Source organism: Gavialis gangeticus, unplaced genomic scaffold (genome assembly GCF_001723915.1).
Source record: "Gavialis gangeticus isolate Ggan-Ray unplaced genomic scaffold, GavGan_comp1, whole genome shotgun sequence".
NCBI classification, from domain to species: Eukaryota; Metazoa; Chordata; order Crocodylia; family Gavialidae; genus Gavialis; species Gavialis gangeticus.
This window is the reverse complement of record NW_017729019.1, coordinates 6,612,687-6,626,046: the sequence shown is the minus strand read 5'-3', so window position 1 is coordinate 6,626,046 and position 13,360 is coordinate 6,612,687. Positions and strand designations below refer to the sequence as shown.

The window sequence follows — 13,360 nt, the reverse complement described above, 5'->3', positions numbered from 1 at the left end:
AAAAAAAAAAAAAAAAAAAAAAAAAAAAAAAAAAAAAAAAGATTGGTGGGAACAAAACCTTTGGCTCTTTCCGCCAATGTGGCTGTGGCAACAAAATCCCCCTCCCAGCCAGCTCCAGCATAAGGCATCTGGCAAAGCTAACCCAGGAGCTGCCTGCCCTGGGCTCAACTCACACAGGTGCCCCCAGCCCCTTGCATGTCTGAGCAGTCAAATTACACTTGGTAATGAAGGATGAGAAACAACCTACAGATAGGAGTCAGAAGCTGAAGCTTTGGCTCTTGTGCCTGCTCACAGTGATGCAACAGCAGGGGATAAGTGCATCTGAAGGTCTCCTTCCCCATAGTCCTACATTTTTAGGGTGTCCTGCTTTGGTGAAAATCAGGGTCACTTTTTTACCACTTGAGTCCAGCTAAGGATCTGGCCACTCGGCTACGCATTTGCCTGAGGGCAAATGCAGCCAGGATCATTGTTTTATTATGCCTCTTTTTCTTTGCAGAGCTTCGAAGTAAGAAGACAATTAAACCCTGACTTTCTTTGGGACGTCACTGCACTAACAATCACAATTGCACCCTGGTTCTGGGTGGTAAGCTCTGCCAGATCTGCCCAAATCATGCCCCAAATGGGCACGCTTCAGCTGTGCCACTGCATCCGCCGGGACTGTGGAGCTTAGTCAGACTTTCCACCTTTAAAGAACGGGCCCTTGCAGGCAATCCTGGGTGGCAGCTTTTGCTGGACGTTGTCAGGAAGACTCTAATCTGAGACTCCCACCGTTTGCATCCAATTCTAGTCACCCTTGTGCACTAACTCTCTCCACAGCGTCCTGTGTTCCTCTCACTCCTGCCATCTGGCCACTGCTGCACATGGGGACCTACAAGGAAGGCCTTACCTGTAGAGGACTTCCAGCAGCCTGCTCCAGGCAATGGCCAGGGAAGAAAGCTCCCCTATTGTGTTTTGTGTCCTAGGAACTCTCACCTGCAACCGGGAGGGGAAATTATCCTTGGAGGAAGTGACCCAGCTTACTACACCGGGAGCTTCCACTACCTAAATGTCATCAAGAATGGGTATTGGCAGATCAGCATGAAGGGGTCAGTAACAAGGACGCTGTTTGGCCTGTATGTATAGACTCTGCTCCTAAGGATAAATTTCAGGCCTGATTTTCCAGTCTCAATTGAAAAATAAGGAGCCTTTTGTTCTACACACTGTATATAAGGAGAAAGCAAAATCTCTCCCTTGAATGAATATACAAGATTCCCAGGAAAGGTTTTTCTCCTGAATAGGAAGGAGGAAATTCCCTTTATCTTCATAGGAATTGTACGCTACTGAAAAGCAACTGCTGCTGAGGTAGAGAGTAGCAGCTCACAGCAACGCCAAGATATTTTAGAACAAGAACTCTTGATATGGAGGATGCATAGGGCGTTGGGAGGGACAAGGAGATTGTCGAAGTTGAAATCTGGGGTTAACGCCTTTCACATTTGGGAAAAGGGCTGCCGAGTGATAAAAGTAGCCAGGCTTGTTCAGAAACTTTAACAATAATTATGCTCAGTTTTTAAGAAGTCTTCCTTGTGTTCAAAGCTCCTTCAAATGCAACAGCACTAATCTTCAATAGAGTTGTGTGAAAAACCTTTTTTTTAGTTTTCTTGCCGTGTGGAAAAAACAATGTTTGGGGTCAATTAGAAAAGACAATTTTTGCAGTTGTTTTTGTTAAACTGAAAATAATTCAGTTTGTGTCAAATGCAACTTGTGGCTTCCTTTTTGAACTTTTAAAAACTTCTCATGAACAGATATCAAAGTACACCTCACAATGAGCTATCAGTTTCAACCAAAAAAATAATCAAAATATTTCAGTTTTCTTAGATTTTCTTTTTTTCCAACCAAAACAATGTAATGAGCTTGATGGAAATTTGCAAACTTCAGTGCCTGATTGCACTCTACTTAGTTTGCCAAAAATAGGTTTCTGCTAAAACCTTTGTCAGGTGTAGCCCTCACTGTGGTCTGCAGAGAAATGGAAGAGCCACTATCCCCATCTCACAGGTGGAAAGACTGAGGCCAAGGTTACAGTAGCATGAGGATTAAAATCCATTTTTTACAAATGCATCTAGATGCTGCCTACCTCCCTCCTGTCAGCCCAGGGCTCTGTCCCATGGCTTGGATAGAGGGGATGTTTAAAAGCTAGCAGACTGATGTTGTCAGGACCCAAGAAGTAGATAGTTTATCTGGGAAAGTGTCGGAGAGGAGACAAGAGGTTGTGAATGAAGGGAGGGGCAGTGTTATTGTGAGGGGAGTCCCAGCTCTTTCCCTCTCTCTCCAGGGTGTCTGTCGGGGCTGAACTCTTGTTCTGCAAAGAAGGCTGTTCAGTGGCCATCGACACTGGCGCTTCCTACATCACCGGCCCAGCAGGCTCCATATCCGTGCTGATGAGAGCCATTGGGGCGACCGAGCTGGCGGAAGGAGGGGTGAGCAAACCCACCGCTCACGCTCACTCTCTGGTCACTTGGTGGCACGTTGCAGAATGAGCAGCCAGCCTGGAATTGGTTGCGGCTTTGGAAATAGGGTGGGGGGGCAGTGGGCACTGGAGATGGAGTTGCACTTGACTCCCAGGGGACCGCAGGAAGCCATGCTCTCCTTGGCTCATCTGTGACCCTCTCTTGTTCCAGATGAGGGGGTTACACTGGCCACTGGGTCACCTCCCACCTGCTTATGACTGAAGTATGTGCCTTACTGGCCAGTCCTACCCTGGGCACAGGTTAGACAGACCTAAGAGCCTTTTCCCTCTTCCCTTTCTTGTGCTGCAGTACATGATTGACTGTGACAAAGTCCCCCAGCTGCCCATCATCTCCTTCCACCTCGGAGGGAAGGCCTACACGCTCAATGGCCCAGCCTACATCCTGAGGGTAAGACTTCTTGTTTCTATAACCTATGGCACAAGAGGGTGGTAGGGGAAGGAGCAGCTGCTTCTGATGAGTGCCCACTGTGGGCAGACAAGAGGACGTGGCGTTTAGTAGCTCATCATCTCAGCAGCTGCTTCCAGCCTCAGTCTTTATCCAGCTCAGAGCTGCCATTTGGGGAAGTATCAGTCTTGCACTTCAGACTCGGGCCCCACAGTAATTTCAGAATCAGAAGGTGCCAAAGCCAGAAGCATTTTCGCCTGAAGCCCACTCATTTTGTGGAGGCACCTGGATAAACCAGGAGTGGCCTGAGTTGCAGTTCATCCCAAACCATCCCTGGACACTTCTCATCCTTGCAGCAGGAGCTTACAACTAGGGTGAGGGTTGCTGGGGAGTGAGAGCAGAGACTGCAGGGGGGACAGTGTTTCACAGGCAGAACCCAGGGAGGTGGACAAGGACCTGGAGATGGCCAGACAGGGAGTTTGGGGCTGGAATGTGAATCAGATGTCCGGGAGAAGAGGTTGAGGAGGTGAGTAGCACCTGGGGGAGGCAGAGGTATGGGGGAGTTTAGCAGGGTCCCTCATAACCACCCAGAGCAGGAGACTCTCTTGCTGATTCCCCACATCACCCCCGATCCCCCTTTTTGCAGCAATCCCAGTATGGAGAAGACATCTGCAGCGTGGCTTTCGTAGGTCTGGACATCCCGCCCCCCACTGGCCCCTTCTGGATCCTGGGAGCGAGCTTCATTGGGCAGTACTACACCACATTTGATCGGAGGAACAACCGGATTGGCTTTGCCACATCCCTCTGACGGCCAGGGGTAGGACGGAGATGAGGGGGTGGGTTTGGGGAAGGTGCGACTCCCAAAGAGAAGTGCTTGAAACTGTGAAGGAGAATGGCATGGGGAAGCTACCCAATGCTGAGTAACTTTAAGCAACGTTGAGGCTACTCAGTCTCCTCTACAGCACAGCAGTGCCCTGCTTGTATTTAAGCAAAACCTCCTAATTAATCTGCTTTACAAAGCAATGCTACACGTCAGGGATAAGCCTCTGGATTAATCTCCTCTGTGCCAGGATGCTGCCACTCCACTTCACCCAACAGCTGCAGTCCCTTTTGCCCTGGTGAGTGAGTCTCACTGCAGGCCCATCTCATCCTTCCAGACTGTCGGGTTTCCACATAGCCCATCTCCCTGTAGCCTGTATTGTTCCTGCTTGGACACCTTTACTTAGAGAACAGCTGACAGAGGCACTTACTCAGGCCAAATTTCCAAGATGGCTCAGTACATTACACGGGCAAGATCTGTCCCTTAACCAGGGCCTGACTGGGTGTTGAGAACTTTTGAAGACCTAGCTCTCACTATGGGTGCCCTGGGGACAGAAATCTGGCCGTGGGACACTTGTGGCTTTGGTAACACATAGAGGAAATCTTTCTTGAAGGGCAATGTGCAACAAAACTCTGAATTTCTAATGTAGAAAAGCCCCAGGGATTTATTTATTTTTTTAAAGGGAAGATTCCTTCCCTCCCGTACCTTAGGATGGGTTTTTTGAACATTAAAAATTCAGATTGTCTTCACCCTGCAAGAATGTACCGATATTTGGGAGGAACAGAGAGGAGAACAACCACTGACTGTATGGGAGTGAAACCAGATCACTGCAAAGACTTTAGGGTCACCCAGGGCTATAGTATCTGATTGCTGGCATTATGCAGGCCCAGGAACTTTCTGCATCAAGCCCAGATCTGGTGATTGAGCTAGAAAATATTTTCTAGGAAGAGGTCTCCAGGCATCTCTAACAGATGTTGTTTCAGATACTCCCCCTGCTATCAGGTAATAGGTTATAGGGAGGTCTCCTCAGTCATTCCACTCTAAAACTCTGAAGTATGGGTCCCTTTTGCAGAGGTCCCTTCCTACTCAGCCAGTCGGTTCCTTCCATGTGATTCCCCATTGCCCTGAAGCCTGTGTGCAGTATTTGTAGCAGCAAGGGCAACACACAACCAGGCTGACTGGGTGGTGTTTACAAGAGGCTGCCCAGGGAATCCCACCCTGCGTACGTGAGAGTTGTGTCGTCTTGCTCCAATGACAAAAATAACACTGATAACACTGCATCAGAACGGGATTCCGCTCTGGCTCATGCATCACCAACAGAAACATTCAAACAGGCTTCCATTACCACACTGCTTTGCAATGCCACAAAAGACACAGGGGAATAACTGAGGGCAGAATTACACCCTGCGCATAAAGCGTGAGTCTGATGGAAACCAGCCTGCCCTTCATATCGGCAGCTGGGTGCTTACAGCTTGGAGTGACAGCAGAGGGGTAGGCCAACTCCACCTCTGCTTTCAGTGGAGGGGGTCTGGGTGGAAGTGAGAGCACACGTTAGCTTTTTTTTTTTTTCCCCCACATCTTTTAACTTGAATGTATTTGATGTTGCACTCACAGCAGTGGAGCCAACACAGCTCTCTAGCAGGCCACCTGCAGACATCTTCCATGCAGCAGAAACACAGTGTAGGGAATCAGCTTTACATTAATTTAATTCGTAGTGTACAGCTAATCAAACTGCTCAGAGACAGAGCCTTGGGGCTGTCACCAGGTTGCTTACAAACTGAGGAGCTGCTGAGTTAGACCTCGCAGTGCACTGTCAAAGCAGTAGGGAAAGAATTCACATGCACTTTAGTGATGGTTTTAGCTTGTTTGAACTCTTCCCTTTCCCTGTTTGTATTAAACAAAGACTGCAGATGCAACCAAGGCTCTGAACGGCTTATGTCTATTGATTCGGATGCAACAGAAGTCAAGCAGATTTGAGACAGACTCAAGAAAGTTTGGAGGGGTGGGATGTTAATCAGAATTTGCCAAACACATTCAGAGTCTGTGTAACTCATGGTATAATGAAAGGCAACAGCAAGACTTTCTTGCAGCTGAGGTCAGTTGACCTACAGGTACTTTTAATTGCATGGCCAAAATCAGGTTAATTCAACTGATGTGACAGCAGTGTTATTTTCTGGGTTTTTGCAGTGGGCTTGGCACTGTCTCATTTTTTCCAAACACGGTGTTTGCTCTTGAGAGAGGGGGAACCGGGGGAGAAAAGCAGCAATGACTTCTCCAAACTCTCCCTGCAAGCTAAAGGGTAGGCAGGAAATACCTCTGATAGGCAGGAAATACCGAGCAGTTCTATGGACTTCTATGAAACTCAAAGACCTTATGTGGAGTTTAGTAGGATGCTCTAGTATCACTTGCTATGCTGGATGGGTGACTGGGTGCCTTGGCACCTTGATATCCAAAGAACGTGGCCTCACCTGATGCCTTCACAAAGTTATTTGAGGAGAATACTTTGGGGAAAGTAAATTCTGGTTGGAAGGGAAATGACACTGTAGCAGGAACAAGCAGCAATCAGCTACCTGTACACCCTCTTTCAGCAATAAACAGACACAACGATCATTGAGTTCATGTCCATGTCATGATTCCAAATGTGTTGCATGCTTACATAAACCCAGTGGTGAGTAGATCGGGTAACAGGTGCAGCTAAGGAGACTTTTTGCTGTCCTCAGCATCCTCAGAAACCTGATTCAGCCCCTCACTTCTGAGCCCCTTGAGTCCATCCATGTGGACATGCACTGGCTCCACTACAAGCTTGTGCCCGAGGCCCCCTGCTTTCATGCAGCACGGGGGTGATGACTCTTCCACATTTTTTCCAGAAGTAAAATGAAACACCACTGATAGATATATCATAGATAGATATATCTATCAGTGGTGTTTCATTTCACTCCTGGAAAAAATGTGGACTTGGGGTTCCGTTTTTTTAAATTAAAATTTGGGGATGTTTTTAAATCAGAGAAAACCAGGATCCCTGGAGCTGAGTGCAGGCAGACACCAGCGCTGAATGAGGCAGTGTGGTTATTGGTGAGGTCTCTGGACAGGACTGGGGGGAAGGTCTGAGACCAGCCCCCCCAGCAGTGTCCAGCACCACCGTGGCACAGGCCTGTGCACCCTCTGGGACCAGGCAGGGAGCAGCGGAGAGGGCACTGGAAGACTGCCTGCTGGAGGGGAGAGAGCTGGAAGAATGAAAGCACAAACTCTTCAATAAATGAGATTTCTAACAACAAAAAAACAACCCCCAAAATCTCTTCTCAGTTGAAAAGTAGTGTGGTGCTTTGGTAACCGCATGGGACTGCGGGGAGTGGCCAGTGAGGAGAACTGTGGCACATGTTGTGGTGATTTGAGAACGTGTCCGGCTGCTCCGGCCAGGGGTGCAGTTCGGGTGGGAAGCCTGTGGCTAGGGGGTAGAAGCCTGAGGGGAGCGAGGTGCCGCCCCCAGAGCCCCTGCGTGCCTCAGCGGCGTGACGTCGCGGAAAAAGGACCTAGCCAAGCCTCCGAGGGCTGCAGGAGCAGCCGGGCCGGGCCTTAACGCGGTGAGACAGGCCTGGGGGAGGACGAGGAGATGCTCTGAGTGGCGCTGGGGCAGGGCGGGAACCAGTAGGTGCCGGGCGCGGCCGCAGCAGACCCCAAGAGCGGGGCCAGGCCTTGACGGCGGGAGCAGCTCGGCCCGCCCCGGTCTGGGGCCACGAGGGACAGAGAGGGGCAGGAAGCACGGAGGGGTGCGAGCGGCTTTGCCTGAGGAGGGGGTGGGGCCAAAAAGGGCGGGAAGCCTGAGGGGCGCGAGCGGCTTCGCTTGAGGCGACGGGGCGGGGCCACTTTGGACGGGAAGAGCTGAGGGGACCGCAGCTGGCGAGCGGCTTTGCCAGAGGAGGAGGGGGCGGGGCCAGGGCCAGGGCAAGGCTGAGGTGAAGGGGTGGGGCCACTACGGTGCTGAGGCAAAATGGGTGGAGGGATTGCCCCTGGCTAGCTGGGCAGGGACCACCAGGGCCAGGCAGCCTCCAGTGGCTCCTGGGTGAAGGCAAGGGGAGAGCAGAGCCTGCAGGGGTTTAGTCTGAAAGAGCTGAGCCTCAGGGTGTCCCAAGAGAAAGGTACAGGAGAGAGTGTGGCCCTGAGGCGGGACTTGCCTCATGCTGTGCTGGTGAGAACAGCTGCAGCCACAGCCTTCTTAGCCTCCCCGTGGCATCACTTGGCTTGCCTGCCAAACAGCGAAGCCCCAAGCTGTGCCGAGATGGGGCAGATTTATTGAGTGCACCAACCTGGTTTTTACTTCCTTTTCAGGTGTCCCAGGGAAAGGCCTACCTGTGAGCATGGCTGGGCTTCTGTGCAGAACAGCAGCCATCCTCAGAGAAACTGGTGGAGGAAAGGCAGAAGAAGCCGTCCTTCATGCAGGCCTGGCTTCTGGGTGTCTGTTGTTGGCGGGAGTAACTAGGACTCAAGGAGGCGGCTCCTGAAGAGGTGATGGCTTAGCTGCTGGTCGCAGCAGGATGGATCCCAAGGGTCCCACTGTGGGCTGACATGAGGGTTGGCATTCAGATCTTGTGTGCAGTGCAACCAGGTGGGGCAGCACCTTGCTACCATTTGTGCAACCCGCAGCAAGCCCTACCAGAGAAGACAGAAAGGCAGGTGTGAACTGGCCTATTATGGATTAATAAAATAATAAAATTGATGTCCCAGAAACTTCCTTGGTTCCTGATATCTTTCACCTCCAAGTTTATGGTCCCCCACTGCACTGTTTCTCCTCTCTTCTGTCATTTCACATCCAAGTTTACCCCACCCACTGCCCTTCTCCATTTCTACAGTGGTTCTCTTGTAACCACTGTGTGCTGAACACCTGTGAGCTGATCACCCAAGATGCTGAATCCCTTGCTGAAAAGGGATTAGTGGCAGACATCGCTTGACTTGGCTCTCTGGCAGTAAAGTGTCAGAGATTGAACCAGCCATGTGAGGCTGCAGCCCCAAATAGCCTGAAACGAGTCCCCTTCAGGGTTCAACCCACATCGGCCCCGGATGAACAAGCAGACAAGACAGCAGGCAAGAAGAAGCCAGCTGACTGGGGGGGAAGAAAACCAGGCCAGCATAACAGAAGGCAAAGGTAAGAGAACTCTGATATGGGGAGTGTCCACTCCATGGGTTCCATCATTAACTTGTTGGCCCTGGGATTTATGAGCCTTGGGAGGTTTTGAATGGTGGGACCTCCTTGCCTGCGAGGAAGATATACCATGAATTACATAGACTCTGAATGTGTTCGGCAAATTCTGATTAACATCCCACCCAGCAGGACTAAAACCCAGAAATGGGTCTCTGCCCTTGATGCTGTTTCATGTCTGCACAAGTTGGGTGGAAGGTGGACAACCCTGTAAGCCAGGCGTGTGTCACCACCACCTCGTTTGTAAAGGGTGTGGATCTGGTTGGTGGTCTTGTGCAGCGCGGCCACCCTGGGATCGGGTCCAGGCCAGCTGCCAGAGGCGGCTGCTGACGGCGCAGGCTCCTGTAAGCAGGGTGCGTGCTGCCTCCTACGAAGCGAGAAGGACAGTGGATTTGAACGTGCGTAGTGCTGGACGCCCTGTAATTGGGAGGCCAGGTCCGCTGCCATAGCCAGCCAGTCAGAGACGTGCCCCCGTAAGCAGGGTGGGCGTAGTCTCCTTTGGCTGGGCTGAGAGAGCCAGAGCAGTCTGCAGTGTTGTGCAGCAGGATGGCCTTGTAGACAGGAGCCGAGTCTTGTGAGGTGACAGCAAACTCTTTAGAACCCAGAGCTTGATGACCTTCCCGTGGCTGGGTTGAATCTCGTGGCCTCCTCTCCAATCCCTGTGTCCAGGCACCTGTCCTTCTTCCTGCATCTGTGCCTGGCACTCCTCATCCAGATGGGGGGGCCAGCCTGTGAAGAGGGTGCGAGTCCTGTGCCTCTTGGTGGAGGGCTAAGTTGTGCAGAGCTGTGGACCGCCCTGTAAGCAGGGTGCAGGTGTCACTGTGCCTCTGGGGACAGCTGTGTCCTTTGGATGGCCGTGGGCCCTCCCTGTAAGCAGGGCTCTGGGTCTTTCCCCTTTACCCCCTGCGGGCAGTCTGGCTAGTCAGGCGGACCGTGCCCTGTAACGAGGGTGTGAGTCCCGTGCCTCTCGGTGAAGGGCTAGGTTCTGCAGGGCTGTGGACCACCCTGTAAGCAGGGTGCAGGTGTCACTGTGCCTCTGGGGACAGCTGTGTCCTTTGGCTGGCCGTGGGCCCTCCTTGTAAGCAGGGCTCTGGGCCTTTCCCTTTTACCCCTTGTGGGCAGTCTGGCTAGTCAGGCGGACCGTGCCCTGTAAGGAGGGTGCCAGTCTCAGCCTTCTTGCCCCCTGGGAGTGGAGGAGGATTTTCCAGTGTAAGGCTGAAGGTGAAGCAGTTTGCAGCATGGAGCTCCTTTCTGGCCTGGGAACACTTTTTCCCTTGTCAGAGTGTGGACAGCGAGAGAGAGGAGCGCCTGGGAATGAGAGCATTTGTTATTTTCTTTTTGTTGTTAAAACTGCTGCAGCGTACTTTATTTTCTTCCCAGTGCTGGGAAAGGGGCAAGAAGCGTCCTCGTAGCCTTCTCCTCCCACCTCCATACCTAAGGGGATAAGCACTGCTATATGTTACTGTGCCTTTTTGCCTTGGGGAGCATTAGGCCCCCCCCTCTACTACTATTGTGCATGCAACCTCCCTGTATCTCAGGGGACAGGTCTTACGCCCCTTCTTTTCGGGTGGCTAGTATGTCCTTTTGGCCGCTTGGTAGCTTGCATGCTGGGTTACTGCCCTTCTTGAGGGCTGGCTATGTATTCCCTACCCGAGTCCCTGCAGGATGAGTGCCCTGGCGCTTGGCCAGCTGTCATTCTGCGACCCTGCCCCCGGCTTGCAGCCTGTAAGCAGGGCCCAGGTCCCCTTGGTTCTCCAGGTCAGGTCTCGTTCCACTTGGTGAGGCTGGCCAGAGAGGATAGCCACGGCTTACAAGGAAGGTTGCAGGCTTCTGGAGGATACTGAGTGTGCTGGGACCCCAAGGCTTAGTGACCTTCCTGTAACTCGGGTCCAGGTCCCTGCTCCTCTGCTTCAAAGGCTTATGTCCTAGAAGTCCACGGGTTCTCCCCGTGCACAGATGCCTTTACCTTTGCTCTTTATGGACACCCTTTGCATGTATTGATCATTCCCCATGTTGTGCAATTAGCAACTGCTATGCAGGTGGCTTGTTGAATGACTTACACTGGGTTTTGAGAATCATACTCATCAACTGTCTTTTGTATTAGCAGCAGGAAAGGAACAATCGGGCTTTTGAACCACAAAAGAGCGTTTTGTGTGGGAATGAGCTCAAAAGCCAAACAGTGAGCTTGGGGAGGGCTTGGAAACTGAGAAGTCAACAAGGGTTACCCAGGAGGGTCACGTGCAGATGGGTGTGGGTATTTGAGTGTTGGCAAGCGCATAAGCTGTGGGCATGCGCGAGGAAAAAAACGGTAGTTCCTGCTACTGTGAGGGATCAAGGGGCCCCTCTCATCTAGTGCTTGGTTGAGGCTCGGGGAACCCTGCTTCTTGTTGAGGCCACTGTGACTGTTGTGGTACCTTAGGTGCTGTAACAACCTTCCGGTTAACTGAGTTGCGTTGCATCATTGGTAATTCTTTGGGAAGAGCAACCTGGTGGTGCCCATCTCTCCAGGCATGGATGGTCAATGGTTCACAGGGAACTCATTTGCCCTTTGACAGGATTTGTTTTTAGTCCTGCTGAGTGTCCACACACCCTCCTCTCCCAGGCTAGCCCAGGTGGGGGTGCTGGTTTAGTCGCTGACAACCCAACCACGGAACAATCTGTGCTGGTTTACATGGTACCAGATAGCCAGGCCAGGCCTCTCTTGGTCTGCAGGGGGTTAGAGATTGGATGGGTTGAAAGAAAGATGGGGAAGCCAAGCCAGCTGCCACGGAGAAGCTGTGACTGAAGACCTCTCCTACAGCTCTTCCCAGAACAAAGCATGCTCACACCACCACAGTACAGGTGATGAGCAAGCCTCTGCTGGGCTTGGTGGGAGCCAGGGAGGAAGGGAAGGGTTGGGCCCTGTTTGTGGACTCCATCAACGCTGAACACAAGCCTGTCCCTTGAGCGGCCATCCAGATTAGACACAACCATACTGAGTGGCTACAGGCACAGGCCTCAGCCACTCAGCAAGTCCCTGGGCCCCTTTGGCAGCTTATTAACACCACTAATAGCTAGTGACAAGGCCATTTCCTGGGGATCTGCAAGTGCCTTGTATTAACACTTCTGCTTGTAACAGATGAGGCAATTAGGCCCAATGCAGTCCAGCCAAGTGGCTGTAGCAATTATGACCATCCTGCTGCAGTGTTAGGACTGATTCTATTTATAGGGTAAACCCCAGGGACCCGGCTGGTTTGTTTCCTTCCGTAAGCAGCTTCTCCAGCTGTCCGGCCTCTTCCACTGGCCTGGCACTTTTGCAGGGCCCCTCTGGCTCCCAGTGATCGTTATTGCCTTTGATAATTATGCCGATCTGGAACGTGCCGATCCGCGACAGAGGCCCAGGCCAAGGGAGGCTGATCCTTAGCTGTTGTTCAGCTGTCACTGAGTCTAGCCTTTCCTTTCCCATTCAGTGGAGGCAACGGTTGCCACGAGCCTCTTGCTATCCTTGGAAAGGCACCTTCCCCCATGGCAGGATCCCAAAATAAGCAGGCAGGGTGGTGCAGTGGCCTTCTAGCAGTGGGCCTGGCTCTTTTGGGCTGTGAGATTCAAGCCCTGGGGCCACTGCCAGCCCTGTGCTACATGTGCCCTGCTTCCCTCCCGGTTCCCTCTGACCTGGCACAGGCAGTCCTTGCCTCTCCCAGAGCCCCTGCCACGATCCTTGCAGTGCCTGCAAGGCCAGCCCTGCTGTGTCTGTCTCCCTGCCCCTGCAGGGGATCTCCACTGTGCCCTGGATCCCCACAGATCTCTGCTCTGGATTTCAGCAGTGGATCCCTGCTCTGACTGGTACCCCCACAAAGGATCCATACAGTGGTTCTTCCCTGTCCAGATCCCTGCTCTGCCCAGGATCCCAACAGGTGATCCCTGCAGTGGATCTCCCCTGTGTCCTGATCTCTGCTCTGACTAGGATCCCTGCAAAGGAGCTCTGCTTCGCCTGGGATCCCCACAGAGTATCCCCATAGTGGATCTTCCCTCTGTCCTGATCCATGTTCCACCCAGGATCCCTGTAGAGGATTTTCCCTGATCCCTTCCCTGCCCGGGGTCCCCATGAAGGGTCCCCACAGTGGCTCTCCCCCCTGTCCTGACCCCTGCTCTGCTTAGGATCCCTGTAAAGGATCTCTGCTCCGCCCGGGATCCCCATAGAGGTTCCCTGCGGTGGATCTCCACTCTGTCCTGATCCCTGCTTTGCTCGGGGTCCCCACAGAGGCTCCCCGCAGTGGATCGCTCCTCTGTCCTGATCCCCTGTTAGGGATCTCTGTTCCGCCCGAGATCCCCGCAGCCAAGTCCCGCTCCGCCCGGGTCCCCGGAACGCATCCAGGCGGCGCCGCAGCCCGCGGGCGGGTCCGGCCGGCGCTGACCTCACAATGGGGCCGGACCGGGCGGGCCAATGGCGGGCCGGGCCGGGCCGGCCGGAGCGATGGC

At 52.7% G+C, this 13,360-nt stretch overlaps 1 protein-coding gene across 2 annotated transcripts in view; it reads left to right on the top strand.

Annotated features, from left to right (window-relative positions):
• REN (renin) overlaps positions 1-6,322 on the top strand; it is a 12,001-nt gene extending 5,679 nt beyond the window's left edge. The window contains exons 6-10 of one of the 2 annotated variants that reach the window (XM_019513931.1): positions 497-505; positions 963-1,085; positions 2,309-2,453; positions 2,793-2,891; positions 3,535-6,322. In XM_019513931.1, the coding sequence (XP_019369476.1) occupies positions 497-505; positions 963-1,085; positions 2,309-2,453; positions 2,793-2,891; positions 3,535-3,696 (538 nt within the window). In that variant the 3' untranslated portion in view covers positions 3,697-6,322. The remainder of the gene's footprint in view (positions 1-496; positions 506-962; positions 1,086-2,308; positions 2,454-2,792; positions 2,892-3,534) is intronic. The other variant, XM_019513932.1, reaches the window with a different exon arrangement.
• The last annotated feature ends 7,038 nt before the right edge of the window (positions 6,323-13,360 follow it).